This window comes from Cephus cinctus, unplaced genomic scaffold (genome assembly GCF_000341935.2).
Source record: "Cephus cinctus unplaced genomic scaffold, Ccin1 Ccin1_scaffold0087, whole genome shotgun sequence".
In the NCBI taxonomy this organism is placed as follows: Eukaryota; Metazoa; Arthropoda; class Insecta; order Hymenoptera; family Cephidae; genus Cephus; species Cephus cinctus.
In genome coordinates this window covers 30473-49910 of record NW_014332826.1, presented here as the reverse complement: position 1 = coordinate 49910, position 19438 = coordinate 30473, and the positions used below count along the sequence as shown (strand labels likewise).

The following is a 19438-nucleotide window of genomic DNA, read 5'->3' as shown; positions in this document are numbered from 1 at the left end:
TTTTTTTTTTTTTTTTTTTTTCTTTTGTAGAACGATTTCACGGAGAACAAAGAAACTCGGGACGTTGCTTGGGAGTAAGATAAATAAAATCCAGATTGAAGATCCACTTTCCTCCGAGAGGATCAGCGCCGCGACGCTTACTCTTCTTTTATTATTTTATCATCCTTTAGGCTGTTCAGCTACCTACGTAATGTCTGTCGAGATTTTATACTGGATATAAAACGGCCATTACTATCTAATCGCGTGACAGAACCAATCGGGGTTCACGTCAAAGTGTCAAAGCCAATTCACCCTTCAACCCTTGATCAATTTTTTTCTTGACAGAGTCAAATTTTGCAGACGATTAATTTTACGTGATTTTTTTTTATCGCTTTTGAATTAAACTCTCAATAGGGTATATACGTGCGATTACGTGATTCGAAGATTATCCGTGGAGATAAAATTGAGATCCACTGCGGGATATGAGATCGATATGATCGAGAGGTATGGATCGCTTTTTTTTTTTGAAATTGAAAAGTCATTTGGAAGATAAAAACAGGGGTGGAATATGAGATATGGGAACCAAAAATGATGGAGGGTCGCTTTTCATGCGGGTGATACGATAAAAGAGAAGGGTGGCTTTCAAAAGTGCAAGGAGAAGACATCGCTCAATTTTTCAGGAACGAAAGTAATCGCCTGAAATTCCAATCAATATACGCTTTTCTTTTTGCTTTACTCCTTTTCCTTTTCCCACCCGTTACCCTCGTATCTATTCGTTTCCCTTATCTTCCGGTCTTCGATTTGCCAGCAGCAATCTCTCAAACCCATTCTATTTTTACTCCCTTTGAATTGTCACGTGTATATATATATATATTCGGGAAACCGGAGCGCCACTACATTTTTCACTCGAAGCTCGCGTCCTCGTCGCTTATTACCCGACAGGAGCCGAGAGCGTCCGGAAAGACCCGAGGCATTTTCATTTCCTCGAATTTATCAGTTTCTCCCTGATTCTTACAGCTGATCGGACACCTCGATCGTACACGAAAATAACAGATCAACAGCCGATACTTATATCGATCGACGTACACAATATTCGAATCAATCCTGAAAATCGTAAATTGACAGCTGTCATTTCATCACGTTAATTACGAATCATTTTAATAACAAGCCTAACGTAAATACGCGAATCGTACACCTGAGAGTAAATAAAATACTAATTAATCAAGATTCGCGCAAAAATCTATGTCCAACGGTAAATAAAGATATTGTAATCGACTAAGACTCGTAAAATTCTATTAGAGAATTCGCATATTATTATCATTGAAATTCGCAATATTCACATTGTCTGAGCAGCTCGATATACTAGAATTAAACTTTTTCATATTTTCCGTAATACCGTACTTAGGCATATATTTGCACATTTTTTTCTACAATCTCCATCCGTATATAATCCGTTGGCAATTCCGAGCTATGTTTACAATATACATATACCGGCATGATATATAAAATACTATAGGTAGCCATACGCGTTCCATGGGGTCCTTTTTCTAATGTCCGTCTCACTAAGAGTTGTTGCGCAGTCAAGTCGTTGAAATTCCATTCTACATATGGCGACCACTTGCTGTGAAAATACCAGAAACACAAGAAGATTCTATCAGCACTCATGAATTTCATATTCAGCCACACCGACGAAAGTTGAGACGTGATATGAATTTTGGAAGAAAATTTACAAAACTTGTAACAATATACTATAGCTTCAGTGCAGCTATATGAAAAATAAATAATTATTATTATACTCAAATAATAACAATCTTTTGATATCTTACGCGGCAGTGGGCTAACTTGTCAATTCAACCCTCTTTACCCTATTTAATCATATCAACCAGTAGCTATGGACCCCCCCAAACACATACGAAAATTCCTCTCAACCCCCACCCTATACAGCATACATTACAGCATAGCGACAACAAGCCTCCTAAACACCAGGAAATTAAGCAACAACCCACGAAACTCAATCGATATTCCTTTTTCTCACCCTTACCGCATCGCTACCCCGTTATTTTCTACGGTTCGGTCCGACGGTACGACAGCTGACCATTATCCTGGGCTTTCCACTTCGCCAAGAGCTGACAGCCACTCACTCAGGAACGTTAGCACTCTGCCGGTGAAAATTCCTCGGGAAAACTTTCTACCCTTACGGCAAAATATACCGTTCGCCAGACATCCTGGTGGAAGAAAAAGGGATGCTGCCCGAAGCACAACCCTAACTGGTTACGGCCTTCGTGGGTTTAATGTACGACCACGCATCTACGCATACGTATATAATATATATAATATAATATATATAATATACTATATATACATAGCTATACACGTTATAGCTAACCCTCCGTATGCATATATAGATTCCGACGAATTCTGGCGCCGGAGGGTGAAAAAGAAATTTTTTCCCTCCGGAAATTCGAAGCTGGGCCGAATTTAATAACTCAAGTTTGAGATGAGACGAGATGAGCTCTTGGCTGCTGAAAGACTAGAACATATATATATATATATATATGTACTTATTACATATGTAACCACGTATGCAGATATACGAATACCGCGGCAGGGGGGGGGGTGAGATTCAAACTCATCCGAAAGTGCCGCATCGCATCTGCTTTCCTAGTTTATCGCTATGGAGACCTCCCCGATGACGTAGGATATGCATATATCTATATCGCGTACAGCATAAAAAGATCCAGCTACTCCTTTAACCGACGTCTTACTTCATATGTCGTAAGGAAACCACCCTTGGTACCTAGAGAGAAAGTGAACTCGAACGTGAGAGTATGGAGGAATGTTTTTTTGGTCGTAACGCTGGTGACGATCTATATACTCGGGTCTTTCATCAAGTCAATAGCCCCAGGGTGATATCCTGGTCAATGGATTCGAGGGTAGGGACTTAGACCTTGGTGATTTCTAATTTCGCACACCTGAGGGAGTAGTCATTATATCGTAGATAAAAGAAACGAAATTGACAGGTATCATCGAGTAAGATCAAATAATAAATATTGTATCGAACTGTCATAGAAATTCGATTCTTCGTATAACTAGGAAGTATAATCAATCTCTTGAATATTGAGGCGAATAACGTAATTCCTATTTCGATTAATCGGCCCTCTCTAGCGTATGCTTTTACGGCGAATAAGAGTCTGTCCAGTAACAGTCATTGATTTATTACTAGATGTCTGGTTTCTATATGCACTGTACGTTGGTATTCCTGGCATTGGTAGGACTGTACGTCTGCGTCGAACTACCACCTACTGCTTCCTCGAAAGATAATCGCAAATCGCACCGTTTACAATTGAGTTAGCGACAGCGCAGACAAATCGTCAATTCGTACCTTTAGTCGGGATCCACATCGTACGACGTAAACACGATACACGTCAATGCTCAATTAATGGAGAACCGTAGCAAACCAAACTAATTACGTTTTAATTACTATCCGTCTACGTGCGTACCAGAGAAGTGCTCTCTGCCATAGCCTGGTAGAAAATCCACTGTCTCAAATATTCTATGTTAATTAATGGCAAGATAGACAATAATTACTAATTAATTGCAATTAATTGTATTCTTGGAACGTCTAAACCAGTATTGAGCGTCGAAAATTATATTGAGAATATCAAATCAAGATGGCATATCTGATGGTATGTATAGGTATATAGGAAATCCTTTTAGCAATGGTTAGTGTGTCTTGTCTTCCTAATGGAACTCTATTAGTTTCAATCTTGTAAATGAAGTTATAAAGCTTTGTGTATTGTCAACGTCGTTCTCGCGTTAGGTTAGGATAGGTCAAACGTCACTTTGGCGTATTTCTAAGATCCCAATAGTACTATTTTATCCCCTTATGGGTTTGAGAAATAGCATCAGATGGACCCTGACTATAATGGCGCACGAATTGCATGATTTATGGATGGCTCTAGGCAGTCCTAGGACTTTCCCATGTGGATGGGATATTCAGGGATTCTTGCAATCCTTATTGGACGGTGACAGGTATCTATGACTTTCTTGTTGATTGTCCTTCTTGAGTAGAACTACTTCTTGGTACTTTGCAAATTGGTTGAGCTTCTTCAGTCTTGTCGATTGCTTCCTAACTGCCAGTTTGATAGCATCAGGCACCTTAAAACTTTTCCTTACAGTCCTAGTGTTCTTTTGTGGATCATTGAGGATTCAGTTAATTCCCTTGGATTGTTCTTAACTTACTTGGTGAAAAAAATATTTGTTATACAAGTGCTCATCGTAGAAACTTTGAACAGTATTTAAGTTATCGATGAGTATATATGGTGATTGAGGACTATTGTACCACCTGAAGTTAAAACGTTCATTTAATTATTATTAATTTTTATAATGAAACTATCTTCATTTGATAGAACAGTTTTGAGTATCCCTCTATATATATTTTTTGTAATTCTAGTTGGATTTCATGGTTTGAAAAGAAATAAGGGGTTGTTTTTGGCGTTATTAAATATTAGGATAGGAACTTGTTTTTTTTTGCGAGGGTAGTTAGTACCTAACGAGGCCTGATTAAACAACAGACTCTTTTTCTAGGATTGAATGTGACGGTGGAGATTTTAGACTAAGGATGGAATAAGACTAACGATACTAGGATACAAGGAGAAAGTAGAGGAAGGGTGAAAGGAAAGAGAAAGAGAGAGAAGGAGAACAATGGCTACCAGATGAAAGAGTTTTCCGGGCCTCGGGCTACTCCCTGTGTCCCTCTGTGAGTTCGTCAGATATTCGCGTGGTCGCAATTAGCCCTGTGAATTGAAATGAAGCAAAACAATGACGGACATTTTTGCAAGCTCTCAAATTAGCGGCAAACGGATCACCAATTGTGAACTGAGCTTAAGTTTTATTTTTTTTTACTCATTCCTCACAGTAATAGTCCTCGTATTCCTATCTTCCTCTTGCACGTTATCAGAAATTCCTGTTAAAGGGTCATTCCTAAGAGTTTCTCTGAAAATGGATGCCACTGATATTGGCAAGGAACTTTGAACCTTAAAAACAGAAAATGGCGGATTCGAATTGGAAGGAATTTTCCACGACAAAATACAGACGGTGAAACTTTCATGAAAACCATCTCAATTCTCCCTCTCAACTCTATATTCGCATCTTGGCCAGACTGTATTTGCCTTTTCTCCTGTTTTGTCCTGAACCCGTCTGTGGGTTTTTCTATAGAAACTCTAGGTAAACCGGAAACCATCCATCCCAACGGTCGATGGGCTTTCAAATCGTAAAGCAGTGAACTTCCTTATCGACGTAGCATTATCGTCATTTTCATTTGGCCAAAGTATACGTGCATAAATCATAGACACAGACCTAGGAGAAGATTAATCATTTAGGAATAAAAAATAAAATAAAGAGGTTATAGTAAAGGGTCTTTTAAGAATAAGACATTGGAGAACTGTGAAAGTAGAAAATTATTTAACACTTGACGACTGTCTCCATTTCTCATTGAAGACTTTTGCAAACTGTTAATTAAGGCGACATTACTACTCTATTTGGTATACGTATATAGATATAGACAGGTAACTTACTTGATGAAAGGGTCACTCTAGTAAATCGTCTTTATCGGTTAATTAAAGAGTACGATCGACGCTGTCCTCTTTAGCCACTCCAGATCGTCTTTCAACCTGACTGGTTAATTTTCATTGAACACTCTCAAGCTTCTAATTATTCCATCGTATATCTCGTCATGGAAATGCGACGCTTTCCTGAATGTTGTTCCTGGATTTCGATGTTGGTTACGTGATGTCCAATAAATGCCTGAAGATCCTCTTGGTATTTCTGTCAATCATTTACAATATTACCAAGAGGTTATGCTGGTCGTTATTTTCTAAAAATTCCCATGTACACAGATATACATATAATGCGTATAATACTATGAGAGCACATATGCAATGCACGTATGCTGATACATAGAACTTTCTGAGATCTAGGAATGTAACAAAAATTTTTTCAAATTATAATGAAAAAATGGGAAATTGGTATAAAATTAACGTTCTACCACTATTATCCCTAGACTAGACTGGTTCGAGCTTCACTTTTCCTCTACCAGACAACCCAGCCACCCACCAACCCTTCTGGCATCCTCGTGGAAGTGGTGCCGCTGACCATCGCAAACTGAATTTCCGATAATTGCTTTCCGCGCGGCCTAAAATGATAATTAAATTCCTGGCGTTGCCCATGGCGAGCTATTATTATTGCCATAATGGCGAACGGCGTGACTTTAAAAACGTCAATTAGTTTACCCAAAGTAGACGAGGACAGTGTCGTAGGAATATATAAAAAAAGTGGGTTCATTATAGATAAGATAAAAAAATATTTTTCTCAAGCCAAAAAAAGCTACTCTAAACCAAGAGATGTATGGTTTCAATAATCCGATTATTAGGGAGTACTCATTGAATGCATGCGCTACACTTACTTACGGTTAACAAACACGTAAAGCAGGACCATTACCTTCCATTTACGTGAGGTATAAGGGGCTCCTTTAAATTTCCCGCTTCATTTTACTCCTGGTTAACCTCCAATATGGGGTGAAGATTGTCAGGGTGATTTGACTAGTTTTTTTTTCTTTTTCTCTACCTTTTCTTCCTGCTCAGTAGAACCGAGTTAGAAGTGTAACGGACCGATGTGAATTTCGTTCGTTCAAATCGTCGTTTCTAGAGCGGTAAGCTTCCGAGCTACTTCTATGTATAGGTTATGACCTATCGGTTTATCGATTCGTCAATAACCGTGTACAAACTTATGTTTTAGCATAGGTACTGGCATTACTGCAGCTACAGTTAGTGCTGCTACTGTCAGAACTATTTTCGATTACGTCACACGCACCACTTTGTCATTTTCATTTTTGATTTACTTCGCTATCTCCACTGAACGTTAACACGTAATTCCCTTGAGGATGCTCACGCAATTTCATTGTCTTGTACTGAAGCTTTGATGCCGTCTCTCTCACTCTCTCTTTGTCTGTCTGTTGTATCGCTTGACAGCCAAACTGTCGACGCTCGAGTAGCGAGTTAATTTCAATCTTATCCGCACGGTACGGCGCCACGGGTTTACCGAGCGCCCTCCTGTATACGATGTCGTTAAATTAATCCCGTCGCTACGAGAACGGTTTACCTTAGGCGTCAGTGCGAAATAGTAAACGTGTCCGGAATCTTTGATCGTGTACCGATGAGATTTCGTTAGAGTTTCAGGACTTTCCGGCTCGACCGACAATGAAATTCTATTGGATATCCAGAATGTGGATTTAATCGCTCGAGCAACTGTTGACAATGACTAAGGAATTCACACGAGAAATTCAAATGAATTCAAAGAGTAAATCGGAATTAACACCGGCTTTCAGTATGTATGAGTCCGTTTTTGGTCTTTTCTTAACGTTCTGAAAATGAGAGTGTGACAAGTACTGACAAATCGTCTATATAGGTTTCTAAGACTCTTAAGATTTTTTTTCCGTTGCGGTGTAACTGTAGATTTCTTTTGCTTGTAGAATATCTCAGGACAATTTTTCTTTATATTCTTTCTTTTTCTTTTTAACCTGTTTAGAGACGCTTGACGTCGTGCTTTCGCTACTTCGTCAGCTCGTAAACGATAATTTTTATTGTTTTCTCATATACGTACTAGATTAGTTATGTTTTTTTTTACGTGCGTATTTATACGTACGTATGTATGTACATGATCTCGTTTATCTGCGGTCCTGTACCTCCTTCCAATAGGATGCTAATGATTTCGTCTCGCTCGCCTGCTCGTTATACCCATTTATCCTTCAAATCCCCCTCAAAGCGGTTCCGCTAATTAATCGACGGTCCACTTTGGGAAAAATGAACGTCCCAGTCCACGGTCTACTCTCGGGTACCGTTTGCTGTTACTGTAAGCGTATATCGCAGATGTATCGTATTTGTCATTAATCAAGTCTCGATTTTCCACAGAATATTCTCGAAAGGGCTAACATTTTTTGAAATAGGAATTTATAAATATTAGTTTTTGATTGATATTAGGATTTTATTGGATATCTAGATAAAATCTAATATAGTAACACAGACTAGCTAGAGAGAAGGTATTGTCGCATGGATATGAACAATTTCACCGAAACATTAAAACGTATACTTATATATATCTTTTCACATTAGCAGTACATATCCACTTGTTGACCTATTTCATTATCGTCCTTGAAACCGCAGGAAAAGTTTCAACGCCCAGAAGCGAACGGGTTCGGAAATTCTTAGCTCGTGGGAGTTTCTCACAAGTAACGAGCTAACACGTTATTATGCAATAAGTAAATATCTAACACGAGAATAGAATTTCACGTGTTTGCTTTATTAAAAAATGAAGGCACTGTATACACGACTTTGGCTCCGTAGGCACAGTGCAGAATAGAATAGAAGAGGAAAAATACGTTCAACGTACACACAATATTGAACGTGCCAAACTGTCATGTAATTTGTATCATTCTTTACATTCAACAGAACCAGGAAGATATTCATTCCGAGTATCATTATTGGAACGATTTGTCATAACGCTTAATTTTGTCATCCACATATTAATTGTATAGCGTTTTAAGTGGATACATAAATAATTTTATTTATCTCTTAAATTGTCACTCTTTTAATATAAGTTAATGTATAGTATTAACACAGTTGATTTGGTGGTAGTCTCATTTGAATACTCCCGGGTTTCTTTTGACTAGCGTAGTAACGGAACCGTCAACAGTGCAACAATGGCGTCGCCGCACATCGGTGCTTTTCCACTGGAGGGAAGCCATTTTAGGTGGCGCCACCAGTCGGCAGCGTACACGCAACAACGCCGCATGTAGCGCCGCTCATCGACGAGACAGAACTGTTCGCGTTCCGCCGAGGTGGTGCTGTTTTCTCGTGTCGCGTAGTGTAGTGCTTTTTTCCTGTTCGTACACGGAGTGCTGTGCCGATGAGGCGGTCCGGAATTTGTCCCGATGACTGAGGAGTGCCTTTAGGTAAAAAAAATCATTAAAAACGACACGTAAAACCTACGTTATACAGAGAAAAATTACGTTCTACCAGAATGAATACGCGTACGAGAGCGAGCACTGGTGTTCTGTGGTTAAAATCGAAGCACGCCGCCGGCATCGAAAAACTTTGCGATTTTATTATGAGACTACGTAGCACCCTGTACTGTTTCCACACTTAAAATAATTACGTGGTATCGTTACGCCTGTCGTTATTGGCAAATATAATTGGCGAGGCGTCGCATTCGATTCTGAGAATATATATATTCTATCGTCTAGTGGAGATGCCCTCGCAAGTGGAAGTGAACGGTTACTAATCCTCGTGTAAATTTGTGGAACTCCCGTAATTTCTCCTTGCCATGCTAAAAGAAAATCATCCTCGCGTCTCTCATGGAAAAATTACTGCTTCCGCATGGCGTCCTCCTACGGGTCTCGTGCACTCTCGTAAAGAGAGTGAGTGAGAGAAACAGAGAGAGAGAGAGGGAGAGAGAGAGAGAGAGAGAGAGAGAGAGAGAGAGAGAGCAAGAGTAGTTATCGCGAACCAGTGGAAAATGGTCGACGTTTCTCCGTGACCGAAGCACGCCTTCGATCGACACGTTCAGGCCTTGGATTATATCATTTTTTATGTAATTTCTGCTCATAGACTATAATGTTTTGAAAAGAATAATCCAAGTGCACGAAATGAGAACAAAAAATAATATTTAATAAATTTTGAGCATTTAGCATATATCCGTTTCCGTCTAGTAGAGTTTACCATGGTGTTTAGCATATACGATAATACGAGTCGAAAATCTAGTTTTCGCCTTTCTTTCGGTTCAATGTACGCATATTTTTTTCTTTTCTTCTTTTTTTTTTACCCCGTTACAGACACCATTTGTTCATATCGGAGTACGGTAAAGCCGGAACGCACACGCCATTTCTGTTTGCCTCTTGCGATAAATAACCGTCCACTCTGTAACCTACTACGGCTATGATACCTCACCGACATTTTCTCGTTGAGTTCTCAAGCTGAATTCACATCGTATCGTGTCAGCGCGACATTATCAGAATGGTTATCGCTCTAGGCTTCGAACAAACAACGTTTCAAAGTTTGCCCACGCCAGACGTCTACACCTCTCTCTCTCTCTCTCTCTCTCTCTCTCTCTCTCTCTCTCTCTCTCTCTCTCTCTCTTTCTCTTTCTCTCTCTTTCTATCCTCTCTCGTTCCCTATGTGCTTTCCTTATCCTGCACAATATACCGGGACATTGTCGTAGGCGCGAAAATTCTTTGTCATTCTCATATCTGAACATTATATCCTCGTAACACACACGGCGTACTTCAGGTTTCTCTTGCATACGAAGTAAGAATAATATGCCGCGCGTAGAAAAGCTCGTACGTCGCGACTACGAATAAATTCTATTTTCAACAGCAACGTGCTCCTGTACCCGAGGCCGGTTCATGCGCCATTTATTTCTCATTCTTTCCAACCCGCATCAGCCATATTCTCTTTCTCTCTCTCTCTCTCTCTCTTTCTTTCTCTTAGACACCCGTGCGCCTTTATTCGACAACCGGCGGGACGCAAAAATCCAGTTTTCGTATCGTCGAACTTTAAGGCTCACGAGCCGTTTCCATCAGAAATTCCACCGTACAACGCGACAGTACGCACTCTGCATTAACACGCTCTAAAAACACGTTTCTACGTCACGTCTGAGATACGCGTATAACATTCCTCTGTCTCTATGAGTCTTTTTAATGTGTGTGAGTGCTTCTGTAATAACGGACCAGAGTCAGAAACCCGTCCATGCACGTCTGTCCCTTTGTACTTTTGCATCGTTCGCAGGCAGATGCAAGGGGCACAGGGAAGACGAGATATGGATTCGAGCGGAAGTGAGGTTATGTACTGCGATGCACATAGGAGCTTATAAAACTGCCGGCAATATTCAATTGGCCCTGGCTTGTGGTACGCGAGGGTAATTAGCATTATCGGAATGAAAAACGACAACGCCGAATGTTCCGTTCGTAGATTGCTATGGTGGGAACGGTAAACCGTTCCTTTTCTCTCTCTCTCTTCCTCTCGGGGCCGCGCAAAATATTTTTCTTTGGCTCACGTAGTACATGCGCGGTTGGCGTCACTGCGTGTGCATGCATGCAACGCAGAATACGCCTTGCCCATGTATACCTATATGTCTTACAGTTTTCCAGGCGACTTTAACGTTAGAAAATTCACGACGTCACGCGTTCTCCGTGGTTACAATCGATCCGTGCCTCGCTCTGCGACCCGCTTTTTTCCCTCTTTCTCTCTCTAACGCTCTCACCTACCCTTATGGCTCTCTTTCTCTCATGACTCTCTTTCCCTTTCCCTCGCTCCGCGCTCTCTACCTCCTCGTGTCTCCTCGTCCCCTCTGTGTATCTTTACGTCAGAGCATCTTTTGCACGCCGTCTATTTTTCTGTTTGCTTTCTTTTTTTACTTTTTTTTTTCAAAGCCTTTGTTTCCTCATTCGTCATTGTTTCTTAATCGGTTCTCAATCGCCGGTAAAATCAACGAGTAACGACGTTCTCTCGGTCCTTGATAACGAGCTTCGTATAAACTAATAAACAAAAGTCGTGCGACTTACTACGTCGTACCGTACGGGAAAATTGTCTATTGAATCATCAGCTGCACTATATCTCGCCATGGTCGAGGCACTGACAATGCACTTAAAATGTGCACAGAGAAATCGGTTGGGATTACAGTTACTATTGTCGGTTTGTCATTTTCACCCGATTCACGAATAATTCTTGTTTCATGGGTACAGTAAACCTTTTTTTTTTTGGTAGGGAGCACCTGGTGATCGTAGATTACCTGGTAGGTACTGAAATAATCCCAACCAGAGTCTTCAGGTAGAGCTACTATACAGTTCTATTGGGTACCGTAGCACGGCATAGTATTGTCTAGACTATAGGTGGGAATAGATTAGAGCCTCTTACTATAACTGACAATTTCATTGCCTTCTACCGACGATACTGGCTCTCCTACCTGGTGCGCCATATTTATTATTGTACACAGCTCTGGGATACAAGAGCTCGTGTTAACTATCATGTTTTCAATGGGAGTGGAGAATATTAATATTGTTTTTCTCTCATGTTTACAGTGTAAAGTCTGAGCCTACCTGGGAGCATTTAAGAAGCACGTCCCCCGAGTGTCCCCCAGCCAAAATCACTCGCCTAACCTCTCCCTTATCCTCCTTGTCCTCGTCCGCTCCCCTGGTTCCAGTCAATTCTGCGAAAGCCAGCCGCAACAATCAGATCCGTGAACTCGTGATAGACGCAGCCATGGACGGTATGGACAGCAAGCCAATGCTGAACGACGATCCGTCGGTCACATTGACAATTCGCCTCATCATGCAAGGCAAGGTATGGATCACCGGTTCCTAAGGGACCGCTCAACATATCCTTATAAGTAAACGTCATCCGGACCCATTAAAATTAGATTTAAGCTTTTAGTTTGAGTTTAGTGGCGATGTCGATGGGTTCGAGAAGCAAAATATAAACCTGTGATTCAGAGTTTCTACTCTCTTGGCACGGATTACGTCTGACCGATTTATATTATTGACTCGGGTCATGGACACTCTGGATACCTGGTGAGTACGATTTGTCGAGGCAGGTATCGGACAGGATTCCTTCAGGACGAGGATGGATAATCAAAACTCTTATCTGCGGCCGTAAGGAACGATGATGTTACTTGGTATGACGGTGGCCAATACCGTGACCATTGCCAAGAATTTAGATTCCACGTTGAATAATGTTTCTCTCTTTGTCTAGGTTCTTGATCTTCCTACTCTTCCATTCCCTGACCTACGAGGTATCATTGGGCATCTTGAGATTGGCCTCAACGCAGACGTAAACCAAGCTTCCTACGTACGCGCCGTGGCCTCCTCGCGGATCGTGCTGAAGTGCGCCACGGAAATTATTGCACGTTTCTGCATATCTGAACGATACTCCTCGTCTCAAAATTCACCTCGTTCGCCGGCCCCCCTTACTCGCCATCCTCTATTCTTCTTCCCTTACTGCACACCCTTGAAGGGCTTCGCATATACGCCCCTGGCAAGACCCTCGGTCGCCCCCGACTTGTCTGAAGTGCTTCCATGTCAAATCTCATTACGTCACATGTTTTTACCTCTCGATGGCGCGGGGCTTCCTGACATTTTAGAACCCTTTGCGCTTCACGTTTTACGTATCAGACATCCACGACACGGAGATTTTAAATTCTCTATTCCCTATTCTTTGCCTGGCTCGGCCGACCTGCCAAGGAATTTTGTCATTGGTACTGTACAAATATGCGAGGAGTCTGCGGATCGTTCGAATCTTTTCATTCCTGGTTGCAATACGTTTCCACGGGTGAAGTGAATACGTCTGGCTGCATTTTTGGCTACGAGTATTATGTCTGACAAAGTAGCCACCAAGTGACGCGGACTGGACTTCGGCCAGCGCCGACGGCCAATCGTTCGGCCCGATGCTGATCGCGATTCCATTATCGTTTCAATTACGTACGTAGCTTTAGGAAGAGCCTCGCGGGAAGTCGACGCGACGACAGTCCCCAAACGAGACCTCGTACCATTTTCTTTGGTTTGTTTTTCGCCGTCTCTTCTGCATTTTTTTTCCCCCGAGCTCCTTGCACAGATAACCCTGCCTCTGTAGAATCTGCCAATTGGCAAGGAATTCCTGGCGCATGCTCGCGTCTTGCTACGCGGATAGCTCCTGGAGACTGTACAAATCAAAAGACAAGCCAGGGCACTTCAAAGTCTCTTAACCACCATTTTTCTTCCTCAGTACGGCTGATGCCAATGTATCTCCTACGTGTCTTATCTTCTTCGTTCTTCCTTTTGATCCACGAAAAGTTCCTATTTATCTTCAACGTGGGTCTACCTACATGTATCTTGGGAACTTCATGGGTTCCAGCAGGCTGGATCAGAGCCAGGGCCGTCGGCCAACCGATTCTCCAATACCGAATTGCGTTCGCTCTCTTCCTGCCATCCCCATTATACCAGTCAAATTTTTACTACGCTCCTGCGCCTTTCGATTCTCGCCATTTTCATCCATTTTTTTTTCGACCAATCAGCGCGCGGCCATTCCCCTCGAGCCGCGTGTGCCGGGTCGATTCTTGAGCCGTGACCTCGATCTCGTAAGTTTCGCGAGACTCCTGGGTACCTCAATAATTGGCTGACTTCCAGTCACTTCCTCCACTTCTTCTTCTTTTTTCCTTTTTTCTTTCTTTCTTCTGTCTCTTCATCTCTTAAGCCTCTTCGGCTTCTTCTTGTTCTGCCGACGATGCTTTTCGCTACTGTGACATCCGGCTCCGTTTCTCTCTTTAGTAATGATCCAAGGAATGTGGTAAAGTGGCAGGTTTCTCAAGCGGTAGCATTCTCGTGATATTCCCTAATAACGATAAAGCCCATGGAAAATTCAGCTAATCCTATAACGAGTGAGAGAACACGCAGACCTGCAGACTATACAGATTTTCTCAAACAGTCAAAAAAAAAAAAGATCAAACAATTCCCAGCTTACACAGGACTGTATGTATTTATGTTAGAGTCCCATATCAAAGGATAATTAATTGTTTTTCAATATTCCCTTTTTTGTCTCAATATTGCAACTGTTGTATATAAACATATTTAGGTATGTAATATGTTTTCTATACATAAAACTGAATACGACGTGTATACACAAACTGGCAGTCTAACGATAAAGACAATACTGTTCGTTTCAACGTTTCGAGTAAACGCACCCGCTATGTACTGAGATCAATATTGTTCTCTCGTCGAAAGGCACTACCTTGGTCGGTACTGACTGTGAGAGATCACGAGGAAGAAGCAAGGAAATGGATGGAAGCGAAAGGATAACAAAAGAAAGGAAAACAAAATGCAAGGAAGGGATCGAGGAACTAACACAAGAGAAAGAAGATCCGGTGTATTGTTGCAGTAAGAAAAATGGACTGTAAGCGTCCATTGTAACGTTAGTCGACTTAATTAGGACCGAAAGTTGAACGTAGAAGCGAATACGAGTTTACGTATAGTACGTAAAACGTAGAAAAAGAGAGCAAGAAAAAAAAATATTAAAGGGTACCCAGAAAGTTTATGGATGTCAGTGGCTGGGACGGCGCAAGCCATAGAAAAGTCTTCCCAAGTAACAGTTGTAGCGAGAAGCGACAGCATGTGGAGTAAGAGTACAGCAGAATTCTGACGAGAGTACATAGTTGTTTAAAAACCTGAGTGTGTTCATATTGAAACAACCCTGATATTGTTTTGCGCGTTGCTGATTCAGCAAAGATAAGTCCTCCTTCGTAGGAAATTCCTCTCTTCGTTGTGTTGTTTGTTCTTGTCGTCTTCGATCCGTCTGTCTCTTTCTTGCGCGCGTTATGGCAAATCGCTTCGTCTCTCTCGCACTCACGTGCGACATAAAAATTTCATAGAATCGAAGAAGACGATAAGTCGAGTTTGCTCCTGTATCATTTATACAGGTGGCATCGATTGTTTTTTCTCTCTTGCTCGAATGGATTATAAATACTTTCGTCAAATGAAGTTTACCTAGGTCACTTACGGATGAATGTACATAAAACTTGATTTTCCTTGGCTACCATGATACTTCGGTGTAAGATCCACCAGGACATTTGCTGGCATTTGATCGACCTCAACTTGGCTCCATCTAACAATAAGTTTAGAGGAAGCACATACCTGGTGGTCTAGGCATAGCTGACATTATCGGGGGTCAGATGCGTTCGAGAGACAGTTGGATGAGAGCGCAAACCTGTACAGTTTTAATATATTTCTTAGTGGTCGAACTATTCATAGCTGTAGGCGTCTCAAGCTACGTCGACAATCGCCTTTTTTTTTGTTCTTTAACGACCCTGAAAAGCTCGAAAAAAAATTGTCATGAGTATAAAATATTATTTTTTGATTTCAGGAGGTCGGCAGCATTATCGGAAAGAAGGGAGAGATCGTGAAGAGGTTCCGCGAGGAAGTAAGTTCACTCAATGCGCAGAATACGCAGCATAATAGATATAACGTTGAGATTCCTTCCATCCAGCGAGTAATACGAGTAACTAATGTATCGTGTCTTCTGTGAAAAACAGTCCGGCGCCAAGATCAACATCTCCGATGGCTCCTGCCCAGAACGTATAGTTACCGTCACGGGCCCGACGAACTCCATCTTCAAGGCGTTTACGCTGATATGCAAGAAATTCGAGGAATGGTGCTCGCAGTTCCATGACATTCAGGGAAGCGGCGCCGGAGGCGGCGGCGGCGTTCCAAGACCGCCGATCACCCTGAGACTCATCGTCCCGGCATCCCAGTGCGGTTCCCTTATCGGCAAGGGAGGCTCGAAGATAAAGGAAATTCGAGAGGTGACCGGTGCGTCGATTCAGGTCGCCTCGGAGATGCTTCCCAACTCGACGGAACGAGCCGTCACCATATCGGGAACGAGCGAGGCCATTACGCAATGCATCTATCACATTTGCTGCGTCATGCTAGAGGTACGCACCTTGTGTCAGGTACTCGGGTCCGATCACGAGGTCCATTACCTGGCTCACTGTTCACGTGCTCTTATACTACTAGTAGCGATACCTTTGTTAGAAGGTGGACAGATAGTTAAACAAAATTATACATTAGATATTGTACTAACCGAAGACTCATATTTATTTTATTTATTCTGTTTTCAGTCCCCTCCCAAAGGCGCCACGATCCCTTATCGCCCCAAACCCCAAGTTGGTGGGCCAGTGATCCTGGCTGGTGGGCAAGCCTACACCATCCAGGGTAATTACGCGGTGCCCGCCCACTCGGACGTAAGTACAGTATTGCCATTGCCCGCCCCCCCTGCCGGGCCTGCGCCCCCCTCGCTCAACACCCAAACTTTGACTACTTCGCCCTTCGCGGCCCACCCCTCCTCCCCCTTTGCCGCTTCTCACGGACATCCCATGCTCCCTGCCCATCTTACCTCGGCCCATCATCCCCTACACCCGAGCCCCTTACACGCCAGCGTGGCAGGCCTCGCCGACCCCCTGCTGAAGAGTGGACACTTGCAGGCAGCCCTCCCGCCCGCACACCTCGTGGCAGACGCCGTAAGTCTTTTGTTTTTCGTGACCCACCGTTCCCCGAGACCACCATCACCACCTACCATTATCACTGTTCACTATCACCACCACCACCACCACCATCACCGTCAGACCCTCACTTGAGACCCCGTAATTCCGTCAACTATTATTACACACGTCTTTTTCAGAGACACACGACACACAGCTGACATAGGAGATACTTCTCAAAGTCAATCCGCTATTAAACTTTTCCTTGTGCCACGGCGGATAGCCTAACTTAAATTGACCTCTTTTAACCTTAGTCTCCTAACCTTAGAGGAAAGTATAGTACATTCGAGTTTATATGCACGGACAAGCTTTCCATACAATCATTCGCGTATCAGTTGATGCAAATTTTTCTTAAATGAGACGATTCAGTGTAATATTTTTTAAACTTTTTGATAGATGCTATCTCTATGTAATCGCTGGAATAACATCCACTACCGGTGGTTACATGCTAATCATTCGGAAATCCGATCGAATTCAGCTCTGAATGCAATTTCGAGTAATTTAATGTAATATTTTTTTTTTGGATACCGAATATTATATGTATTTTGAAGAAACGTTTAAATGGCTATACCCCGTGGTCAGGACGTAGTAACGTTTTCCTCACGTGTATCGGAATGCCCCCCCCCCCCATACGGATTCTATAGGCCGCCTGCTCCTATCCCAACTTCCGGTTTACCTATCACTCCATATAACCTCTTACCTCGCTCATAGCTTTTTGCTCGATAGTCCAACTTCCGGCACCACGCTGCGCGGATCTACTTTTAAGAACAAGACTTTCTTTTTATTCTTGGGAAAAGTTTGCTTTCATTGAAAAATAATAACAAGGGAAATTATGCTATGCGTCTTGTTCCTTTTTCTTTTTCTTTTTTTTTTTTTTTTTTTTTTTTTTTTTTTTTTTTTTTTTTTTTTTTTTTTTTTTTTTTTGTTTTGGGGAGAAAAACGCAGCTGGCCATGTCTCCGTCGTAACTTTTCACGCACACGTTATATCAGTATAACGGGAGTGTCAATTATTTTTTTTTTTCACAATGATAAATATTTGTTAACTCGACACTCTCTTTACTTGATATCACGTCCACGTGAGCTTTGCTTCTCTTCATCCGCACGTTGTACGTCTGTCTTTGCTTGTACTTTCATTTGTATGTCTTTTTTCTATGTCTTCCAATGCTGTCCTATTGTTCTTGTACTTGTTTGATTCTGTATACTCGCATAGCTCGATAATTTTCTAGCACCATCTCTACGCAGAGCATCCGAGAAGTGATAGTGAAAAAAAAAATATATATTTCCTACCTTTTCGTCTCGAGAAGATAGATGAAAGTTCATCAATGGAATTCAGAAGATTTCGTATCTCGCGTCAGAGCTGGTGCATATGTTCAAGCACGGGGGATGACGGTATTCGAGATTGAGTTTTTCCACGTGTCCGGACGGCTGATGAAAAGAAAAAAAAAAATGGATCTAACGAGCATCCGGAAGCGAAGACCACGTAATGGAGATGCCGTCCTTCCCTGTACTCTACCAAATTTGCATATGAAATTTTGAACAGTCCTTCAGGCATGAAAATCGATAAATAATTTGCCAAGGGTACAGAAATCCGAATTTCATATGCGAATAACGAGCCTGCTTAGCATGAGTGCTTGTACGCTTTTTCGAATTGCGGATTTCTATGGTTTCGCCTTTGAGATACGTAATCGCGTTAAGTATTTTTCACAGTGTGATTTATGTTTGTTACAAAAAAAAAGACATCCGAAGGTTCGGCTGCCGTAAGACTGATAGGATGAACGAATCCACGTGGCTGCATGAAAATCCGCAAATCGACTCGTCGAATGAACCCAGGAGATGCGCGCGCGCTCTGTCGGCGAAACGGATAAACGAATATTGTTAAGGATGCCTCGACGATTCTCTCTCTTGTTGGTTGTTGGGTTGCTCGATAAAAGAAAATAGAAAAACGGAAGGAAAAGAAGGAAGGGCGCCAACTATAGGAAAATCGTTTTACCTGCCTTCTGGTCCGTCGCTCCTTCTAGGTCGGAATTTACGGATTCGCGTTACTAATTATTGTCATTAAAAATCATCGCCGATATCTCGTCCAGACGCGACCGCTCGCGAACCGCGACAAATCGCAAACATAATTAACCGGTTCTCGTCGCGCAAAGCCGACTGTTTGCTAATTAGCGACGCTTTTTGTGCGTCGAGCGACCGAGCGAAAAGCAAACGTCGCGGTCGCTCGTCGCGGTTGACATTTTGAATTATTAAATCTACTCGATCCATCCTGACTCTATTCATCTGTCTCTGTTCACTCTCTCTCTCTCTCTCTCTCTCTCTCTCTCTCTCTCTCTCTCTCTCTCTCTCTCTC

At 42.2% G+C, this 19438-nt stretch overlaps 1 protein-coding gene and 1 long non-coding RNA gene across 14 annotated transcripts in view; one reads left to right on the top strand and one right to left on the bottom strand.

The window, feature by feature from the left end:
* LOC107272706 (poly(rC)-binding protein 3) overlaps positions 1 to 19438 on the top strand; it is a 73866-nt gene that overhangs the window by 42809 nt on the left and 11619 nt on the right. For 5 of the 11 annotated variants that reach the window (XM_025090659.1, XM_025090645.1, XM_025090638.1 and 2 more), the window contains exons 2-5: positions 12110 to 12371; positions 15918 to 15974; positions 16087 to 16485; positions 16672 to 17070. In XM_025090659.1, the coding sequence (XP_024946427.1) occupies positions 12291 to 12371; positions 15918 to 15974; positions 16087 to 16485; positions 16672 to 17070 (936 nt within the window). In that variant the 5' untranslated portion in view covers positions 12110 to 12290. Of the gene's footprint in view, positions 1 to 7158; positions 7363 to 8614; positions 8987 to 12109; positions 12372 to 15917; positions 15975 to 16086; positions 16486 to 16671; positions 17071 to 19438 lie in introns of those variants that run through there. The other 6 variants (XM_025090679.1, XM_025090672.1, XM_025090649.1 and 3 more) reach the window with 3 other exon arrangements.
* Positions 3266 to 7129, bottom strand: LOC107272724. Of its 3 annotated transcripts, none has more exons than XR_003061513.1 (4): positions 6478 to 7129; positions 5556 to 5805; positions 4222 to 5337; positions 3266 to 4144 (listed from the first exon to the last, which is right to left on the bottom strand). It is a non-coding gene; the product is annotated as an uncharacterized LOC107272724 (long non-coding RNA). The 3 variants fall into 3 exon arrangements; XR_001539036.2 differs by having other exon boundaries at positions 3267 to 4137; XR_003061517.1 differs by lacking the exon at positions 3266 to 4144 and having other exon boundaries at positions 4503 to 4775; positions 4896 to 5337.